Source organism: Heteronotia binoei, chromosome 2 (assembly GCF_032191835.1).
Source record: "Heteronotia binoei isolate CCM8104 ecotype False Entrance Well chromosome 2, APGP_CSIRO_Hbin_v1, whole genome shotgun sequence".
NCBI lineage: Eukaryota > Metazoa > Chordata > Lepidosauria > Squamata > Gekkonidae > Heteronotia > Heteronotia binoei.
Genome location: NC_083224.1, coordinates 178,886,171 through 178,895,618, shown reverse-complemented (window position 1 = coordinate 178,895,618; position 9,448 = coordinate 178,886,171). Strand labels below are relative to the sequence as shown.

General features: G+C 43.4%; 1 protein-coding gene and 1 pseudogene across 2 annotated transcripts in view; one reads left to right on the top strand and one right to left on the bottom strand.

Moving 5' to 3' along the window:
- Positions 1 to 2,316: 2,316 nt before the first annotated feature.
- Positions 2,317 to 5,434, bottom strand: LOC132567004 (GTP-binding protein 8-like; annotated as a pseudogene).
- Positions 5,431 to 9,448, top strand: part of TEDC1 (tubulin epsilon and delta complex 1) — a 41,376-nt gene continuing 37,358 nt past the window's right edge. For both annotated transcript variants that reach the window (XR_009555082.1, XM_060232576.1), the window contains exons 1-2: positions 5,431 to 5,616; positions 8,170 to 8,248. Coding sequence is in view for 1 of the 2 variants with exons in the window: in XM_060232576.1 (XP_060088559.1) it covers positions 5,464 to 5,616; positions 8,170 to 8,248 (232 nt within the window). In the remaining variant the exon portion in view is untranslated. The remainder of the gene's footprint in view (positions 5,617 to 8,169; positions 8,249 to 9,448) is intronic.

Sequence of the window (9,448 nt, the reverse complement as noted above, 5' to 3'; positions counted from 1 at the left end):
ACAGGGAAGCTACAGCTACTCCACCTTAATCAAAGTGAATGAAGCCACACAATCCTTTTGGGACATAGTGCTGTAGACTTTGTTCTAAGGCAGAGGTCGGATGACTTCCAAGCTAGCCAAGGCTATTTGTTCATTACCCTCATTCCGTACCAAAGTTCCCTTGCTAAGTGCTCAGGCTGAGTTTCCATAGTGTTGCAACACAGCCGTCTGCCTTAAAATAGCTGCCATTTCGCTTTTTCCCCCTCACCTGGCTCATAGCTGTGTGTGTTCGAGGGCAGTCCTTGGATGCTTGTTCGCACCACTGGAGACATGATTTGAAATATGCTTAGAAAAGTGTTTCTATGGGGAAAGGGCACAGAAGCAATCCGTGGGAGGTGTGCAATTGAGTATGAAGACTGTGGTTTGTGGTATAATCCTAAACACAGTTACGCCCATCTGAGTCCACAGAAGTCAGCGTGCTCAAAGGTGCTTTGGGTGGTATTGAGACATTTGCCCATTGACACCTACACAGAAACAATAGTTCACCATGTTGCAAAGCCTTAGATTTTTTTTTGTCAGTTTTAAAATCAGAGCTGGCTATGGTTTCCAACCTCCAGGTGATGCTGGGATATCTTGCTATTACAATTGATTTCCAGATAACAGAGGTCGGTTCCCCTGAGAAAGTGGCTGCACTGGAGGAAAGAACAGTTGGATTTACACCCCGCCCTTCACTCAGAGTCTCCGAGTAGCTTACAGTCACTTTCCCTTCCTCTCCCCACAGCAGATATCCTGTGAGGTAGGTGGGGCTGAGAGAACAGCTCTGAGAGAACTGTGACTGAGCCAAGGTCACCCAGCTGGCTGCATGTGGAGGAGTGGGGGAATCAAACTCGGTTCTCCAGATTAGTCTGGCACTCTTAACCACTACACCAAATTAGGGTGCAGACTATGGTATTGTACCTTGCTGAAGCCCCTCCCCAAACCCGACCTTCCTCAGGCTGCACCTTCCCCAAAAAATCTCCAGGTATTTCCCCAGCCAAATTTAGAAAATCTTCTCCTTTCACTTGAATGCTAAAGGGTTGTGTGTGGCAGAATGGGTATGTTTGAATGGAATACATAGAGGGCTGTTTCCTAAGAGACTTTCAGTAAAGAGCAGCTGGGAGGGGGCTTTTGGAAGGGATGATGTAGAACTATGGGGCATTTAACTTTTTACACAAATAGAAAGTACACACCCATTACTATTAGTCATGAGAGAGGGGGAAAATGCAGTTGATCCCCCCACCATGGGGGTTATCTAGTGGGGAAATGGTAGAGGGATGGGTTAATCATCTCCTAATCTAACCTTGCTAAAAATGAATTTAAAAATACATAAAAGCATAATCTGGTTTGATGCAATATCGTGCCTTCCTAGGAGAGTATTCATTTTCAAATGGATGTTTTAATAGCCATTGGAGAGGTGTGGCTATTAAATGGCAGGATAAAGGTGTGGTCACCATCGTGTTTAAACATGGGAGGTATTATGAATCAATTCTGCAAGACTTGGGCTTATTATTCAGAATCACCCCATTCATCAACAGGACTGATCTGCACGGATCGGTTCCTCTTAAGTCTGCCTCCAACATTAAAAAGTCAATACTGGGAAACCCATGGGAAAATGTTTCAACTGGTCAGGGGGTTCAAAAGTCACCATTTTTAAAGCAAGAGTTTCAAAGTAGCCTCCAGTGCGAAACTGCTACATGAGATTTATTGGGAAGTTGCTCCTGCCCACCACCAACAAGGTCACCAACTCTGCGTCTGGAAACATCTGGAGATTTGGGATTGGGTTGGGGGAGCAATCTCTGCCTGCTGGTCTAGTATCTACCCTCTCAAGCAGCCATTTTCTCCAAGGGAACAGATCTCTCTCACCTGGAGATCAATTCTGATACTGGTGGAATGTTCAGGTTCCACGTGGAGGTTGGCAACCCTAGACCATACTCCATTACTCCCATTTCAAACGCTGTCTTAGCAAACTACAGCCTTCCAAAAATCACAATTAAATTTAGGATGGGTTTTATTCTTTCTTTTCTTTTTTTTTTAAAGCATGGAACCTGACGTATTACACAGTCACAAAGATGCTCAACCACCATTGCTTTTAGGTATATATACAAATTCAGCCTATACTTTCATTCAAATTTATCTGCTTAAGATATAGCAACTGATTTGTTCTAGCCTAGCAAATGTATACACTGTAACATAATGCTGAAGATGGAGCTGCCTGAAGAACTTAAACTGCATCTATTTTGCAAAACTTTACAGTTTTTGAAACAAGGAATCCGGCAACTATTTTGTTTGTTTCAGAGATGGGTAGGAATGATGGTCATGAAGATAAGCAAAAGCTTCCAGCTAAGTGAGCTATAGAACATCTCAGCACATGCATTCCAGAATAGTACACAGATCTGATTGGAAAGACTTGAGGAAAGCACCGTTATGTATTCTTTATGAAATCTTACATTTGTGTCACATTTTTTGCCACCATGGATTGTGGTGCTCTGTCAATTTTTGTTAATACCAAAACATAAGGAATCTCGAATTCTTTCAACATTTCTTTAGCAATGTGGTCTTACTGGCTGAATTCCTAATGCACCATCCACTAATAAGAAAGTCTGTTTCAGATTCTGTTGCTGGGTTAAATAAGGCTGCACCATCTCTGCAAAATCTTCGGGTGCCCTGTAGCCATAACCCGGCATAGCCACCATTGTAAATATCTTCCCCACTTTGAAGAAGTTCAGTTTCTAAATACGACCTGGATGTTTTAAAATTCTAACCTCAACATCAGGAGCCAGTGCAAGCAAGGCTTTTACCATACCAAACCTTTAATGGCATAACTGTTGCAAATAAAAATAAACAGGATATAAAAATTTAAAACATTGGAGATAAAATCAAAATGAAACTGTGCTTACAGATGAATTCATACATGGTCAGATTTAAATTTAAGGATGTCAGTCAAAAATTTTGCCACAGCCTCGCTAACCTCCCCCTCAGTATCGTTCAGTAAATAATAACAGGGTGGCTGTCACCACTTCAATGAACCTTTGCTGACAGTGGCAGAATAGACAAATCTGGGGAGAAAGAAAGCATGCAAAATCTTCGCTTACGGAGATTATGATAAAAGGAACAATCAAGCAATATATGCTGAATTGAGTTGGGAATATTCGGTCCACAGGAACAGAGTCTGTTGCCTAAAGGGACTCGATGATATCTCCCTTGTAAAACTTTGGAGGGAAACGCATTTAGTCTAGCCAACATAAATGCCCTGCGATGACTTGGAATGGTTAAGTCTGATAGATAATGGGGCATTTTGCCACAGAAAGCATAAAGACCTAAGGAAGCTGGGGAGCAAATATAAGGGTCTGTTGGATGTAGTTTCGTTTCCTCCAACTCCAACAGTCTCAATTTAATACATCTGAAGATATATGACTCGTCAGAAGTAAAAAAGTCATCAACCTCTAACCCCAACTGGTTAAGTTTGGACATAAGAACTGCTGACCAGGATGAAATATATGGGTCTCTTTTCATACAATCAAGAAGGCTGTTAGGATCTGTTCTAAAGTGAATTTTGAGCCAGAATTTAAACACTGCAATCCAGGCTTTTGTCTCCACCAAAGACTGACCCACTTCAGAGCAGAGAGCAAAGTAGGACACACATTTTGGCATACCAAGAGTTTGTCTAAGGCTTTTATTAAGAAAGGTTTTTCAACATTGCTTCTTCCTAAAAACCAAACCGCAGGCTGTGACATTTGTGGGATATGATCCACCTGGACAGCAGAAATGAAATAAGTCAATGACATGTTGGTGTGATGGAACGAGAAATACCTCTGCTCTCTTGATGTCCTCCTGCTTAGGACTGAAAGCATGAAGCGTCCACCACACTATGGGCCATATATTTTGTCATTTCTTGGAGAGGTGAAGTGATTCCTGTGTACTGTTTCTCCTGTAACTGCAGAACCTCTGAAAATGAAGCATATTCGGCTGGGGTACTGCCTCCGGTTACAGCATTCCTCCGCAGTACTCAGTTAGTTACTTGAAGCTTCCTTGCCTTTGTTAACTGGACCATCTTCGCTCATAGATCTTCCAAAATGATGTGATTCATCAATCAGCCAACTTAGAATTTTTGTGTCTTAAAAAATGAAACTTTCACTCAGTGCTCTTCAGTTGAAAGCGGCTTTTCTCTGCCGGCAGACTCCAAGACTCGACCAATAGCAGCGCACACTCTCGGTACCTGTACACTCCTTCCTGGACAGGACAATTATTGGAAGGGAAATTTTTAAAAGTTTTTTTTTTAAAAAACCAACCTTGCTCTGTTTACAGCTTTTGCTCACGATTTGAATGAGCTTTGCCAATTCAGAAAAAGAGGGCAAAATACTTTCAGGTTTTCTTGATGAAGAAACCCACTGACATTTCAACTAGGGTTGCCAGCTTCAGGTTGGAAAGTGGACAGGGTTTTGAGGAACTTCAGTAGAGAATATCAAGCAGTCCACCTTCCATAGCAGCCAGTTTCTCCAGGTGAACTGACTCCTGTCGCCTGGAGATCAGCCATAAGCTCAGGAGAGCTCCAGCCACCACCTGGAGATTGGCAACCCCACATCTCGGCCAACACAGTTTTGCTCTGTTCTCATCCTATCGCAGGGGTGTCGAACTCATTTGTTATGAGGGCCGGATCTGACATGAGACCATGTTGGGCCAGGCCATGTGTGTACCTATTTAAGATTAGGTAGCTGAGATATAAACCTTATAAAGCACACAGACAAACACAATTAAATATATTTTTAAAAAACTTAAAACATTAGCACTCATCGGTCTTAAAGGTGCTTTCTTTGTATTTCTTCCATGGGATCCAGAGAACTGAGCAAAGGAAGCTCTGGCTCTTACCTTCCTTCCCCAGGGTAATGAGGGGAAGGGAGCCTCAGCCAATAGAAGGAAGAGAGGCTTGGCTCAGTAGCTCTGCTATGCGACTGAGAGAGCCTAGAAAAACAAGCTGTGCCACCACCACCCTTCCTCCCCAAGGAAGGAGCCTCAGCCAATGGAGAAGATAGAGGTTTTGCTCTGTAACTCCTGTGCAACTGAGCAAGCCTTGCAAAGCAAACTGTTTCACTAAAAGAACAAAGATATAGGGAGAATGAAGCAGATGACAGTCAGTTGCTCAGGGTCCTGATAGGAGCCCTCTGGGAGCCTCATTCGGCCCCCGAACTGCATGTTTGACACCCCTGGCTTAAAGTGATCGCTGAAGAGGACGACTCGCTTTCAGACAACACCGACCACCTACCGCACATGGATTTGTAAGATCACGGACTATTTAAATATTCTTTCTTGTTGTGATTGCATTTTGGCTACGGATCCCTCCGCTTCCCGCTCAGCCGAGCGAGCGGCCGGGAAAAAAGAGGCGGATCTCCGTTCCGCGCAGGCGCACTCCGGCTTCTGTGTCCGGCCATGCGCAATGGCTCAGTTTAAATGAGAGGCGCGACAGAGGAGATGAAGAAGCAGAAATCAGGCCGGGCGGCGGCGGGTCTTCCGGCGGCTATCGGGGCCCTCAGCCTGGCCTTACCTGGGGGGCGAATCTCTCCGGAGACCTTCCGCTTGGCCAAGTTCGACCGGCCGGAGGCGGTGGGTGCTGAGGAGAGAAGGGCACTCTGCGCACGCTCAGGGGCGCCCTCGTTCTCATTCTAGAGTCGGTGGCTTCTCGGGTTTCCGCCCCAGAAGTCTACGCCAGTATATAAATGAACGCCAAATTGGAGATCGCGGGATGGGCAAGCTCTCTTTCGGGGGCTTTTTGTCGGGTCTGATGATGGGAAAGGGCAAATGCTGACTTCAGTGAAGCTGTCGGTTCTTTGGCATTTTTCAGGAAGCAAGGAGTCGGTCCCCCCCCCCCCCCAACATCCCCGTGCATTTATTTAGATCAGGGATGGCCACACTGTGGCTCAGGAGCCACATGTGGCTCTTTCACACATATTGTGATGCTCTTGAATGCCCCACTCCACCCCATCAATTGGCTTGGAGAAGGCATTTGCCTCTTTAAATCACTTCTCCAAGCCAGCCAGTGGCTTGGAGAACACCGTTAAAGTTAAAATTGCTTTCTTTCCACCTCTCTCTCCCCAAAATCTATTATCTGTTTTCCTTCCTACATCGGATGTGCATGTTTTGCCACTCAAACATCTGACTTTATTCTATGTGGCTCTTGCATTAAGCAAGCTTGGCCACCCTTGATTTAGATATTCATACCCTGCTTTTCTCCCCCCGGGGGGGGGGGGGCGAAGGGCAAAAGTGCCTTACAACATCATTCTCTCATCCATTTTATCAACCCTGTGAGGTAGATCAGCCAAAGGAGAGAATTAGGCCAAGAACATCCAGGAAGACACCATGGTACAGGGATTCACATCTGAATCTCCGGATATTAGTCTGACCTCTACAAAATGATGGTTATTACTACAAATCTTACAAGCCAGCTGGAATTCAAGGTGCTTAGCGACACCTAAAATGATGATATAATGACAGACACTGCAGTACTCCCTCTAAGCTGTGGAGTCTTGTGAGCAAAAATTCTACTTCATGAGCTAATGGTGTTAAAGCTGTGAGCGAGCAGTTTTGCTGCTGCATAAATTAGTTTGCTCTGGGGCCATCCTTCCTGAACTAAGACAAAAATGTGTGAGCTGGAGGCTAAAAAACTGTGAGCTAGCTCACATTAACTCAATTTAGAAGGAACACTGCTACTGTGTAATAATTACAGATGTTCACATGCCATCTCAGGACAACTATTATGCCCTGTGTGCCAACTGCTCAGTCACCCGCCCCCCCCCCCCCCAAAAAAACCTCCTAAGTCATTGTCTTCCTTTCCAGAATATCAAGAAAATGGGAACTATCCTCACTTATTAGGGAAGGCTAAGACTCCATCTGGGGTAGCTGTTGATCACACTGAGACAGAGAGGCCGCCCTTTTATTTTCAGATCTTTGCCTCTTTCTGTCTCCAGCCTAGCAGAATGTATATTCTGCCCTGACAATGTACTAGGTATTATAATTTGACATCCAGGGAGAAGCCTTCCCAGCTATTTTGCTAAACGGGAGAGTTACTGATTTAATTACTTCTTTCATACCCCCATTTTTTTTCTTCAGTAGGAATCCTCAGAGGCTTACATATTTTAACCTCACCACATCCCTGTGAGATAGGTTAGGCTGAGTATGTGTGACTGCTCCAAGGTTACCTAGCAAGATTCCGTGGAAGAAGTAAATACAAAATCCACTTTTCAAAAGTATGCATAAGCATATTAAATATCCTTTAATAAACAGAGTACCTATATTATGCAGAAGATTCCTATTATAAATTACAAAAGACCAAGAGCGTTTATGATTTATTGTTTTTGTTAGTAGTGGGTTTACAAAAAAACTGTTCCACAATACATAGAATTAACATATTAGAAGTGCAGATACAATGTCACTGTATTATTATATCATGCCCAACCAGTCATTCTTTGCAGGCTAAATTCCAAGGTCTGAAAATATGCAAAATCTAATGGGGGGGGGGGGGGGGGTTCAAATGTATAAAATATATTCAGGCTGAAATGTTTACCAGCCATGACATTAAAGAAACCAGTGAATATCAGTGGGTAAAGAATATTGCTAAAATGCATTTTGCAGTTTCCTAGAGAATGTAACTAATAGTTAAGCCACATGAGGTTGGTAAAAGATTTTGTTTAGTTGAAAAACTTATTTTTTCACATATTCATTCACATACTTGAGATCTAAATCTTTCGTTCAGGTCACAATTCCTTTAGTGAAAGGGATTCAAAATACTTTCACTGATTTAGATACAAACATAGATTGTTTCACAGGCCCATACAGAAGGTCCCTCTAGTAGAACATTCCATTTTTAGCAGTCAGCCAGCCAAATGTTTTCTGAAAACTCACGAACATTGCGTCAGGGTTATTTTAATGTTGATATTTAATATTTGTTATTTGTTTTATGTTGTTTTACCTTATTGATTTTAATGTCAGTCACCTTTGGGTGAGTGGCAGCTAAAAATATAATAAGTAAATCTAATAAATACCCTGGGCTTCGTTGAGGCATGTTATTATGTGGGAATAGCTGGAACCAAATGAGTTTTGGTTAGCTCCAGCAGGGTTCTTCCTATGATCTCATGAGATTTGCTGTCTCTTCTTAAACAGAGTGTCATTTTCTGGAAGCTGTTGTACGATTTGCTGAAGCAGATCCAAGGTGAAGAATGGAAGGAGCCTGTTGATACAGGTAGCAAAATACGACATTAATTTATGTTGCTACTTTATGCAGAGTTAAGTGCGCCTAAGTCCTTTGGGTTGGATCTGATGACTCCTTTCTGCTACAAGTTCCTCTGGTAGATGTAGCAGAAGGGGATCATTGGATCTAACTGACTGATTTCAAAGGATCAGCTGTTGGTAGTATTGTTGTGTTGTTTCAAAGTTTAGGAGAAGAAAGCAGTAACACACAGGAAGTGAAAGATGAACCACAGTATCAGTGTCACAGTGTGTTGTGGACTGATGAAAGATAACTTCAGATTACTTAGAATAGATCCGTGATACTATCAATAAAAAGTGTACTGCTGGTAACTCCCTCCTGCTGGTGGAAAGTGCCATCAAGTTGCAGTTTATGGCAACCCCATGGGAATTTCAAGGCAAGAGACATTTAGAGGTGGTTTGCCATTGCCTGTTTCTGGTCTTCGTTTGTGGCCTCTCATCCAAATACTAACCAGAGCTGACCCTGCTTAGCTTCCAAGATCAGACAGATCAAGCCAGTTAATGAAATGTAAAATGTTGGGTATCCTCAATGGTATCATAAGTGTCAGGATGACGAACTTCTTGGCTGGTCTTCCTGGCTGTAGTGTTAGTTCCCAGGCTGCACCTGTTGCCCACTGAGCAGCTGGCTACAGAGATGATTGAACAAGCATCCAGGGAAATCCAAGTAGTCTTGCATTGGAAGTTTTAAGTCCTTCAGGTGGTTTAAGCATCCTGTGTTGTGGCTCATGCATTGACATCTGGCTTCCAATTGTGAACTCCAGGGATGAAAATCTTGGAAATACTGTAGCCAGCTTATGCTTTCTCAGGTTTGGAAACTTGGTCTTAAAATCAGTGCGGAGAACACTCACTTCATCCCAGCCTATGAAATACAGTGCACTGGAGGATTCCCTGGTATGATGGTGCCATGTGTCTTCCTGCCCTTAAACAGGACTTGGTGGTTGTGCTCCATAAGGGCAAAATCCAGTATCTCCTTAGCCTAATGACAATTGGTACTGGAATCAGGCTTCCAAGACTCAGCAGCCAATTTTATTTGCTGGCAGTGTTCAACCAACTTTGAAGATGGTTCGTTCACTTGACCTTACAACTCATGGAAATGTGTAGACTACAAACTTGGCTGGCCTTCTCAGTTGTTGCTTCATAGCATGTCCTTGATGCCTGGACCACAGCTGATGCA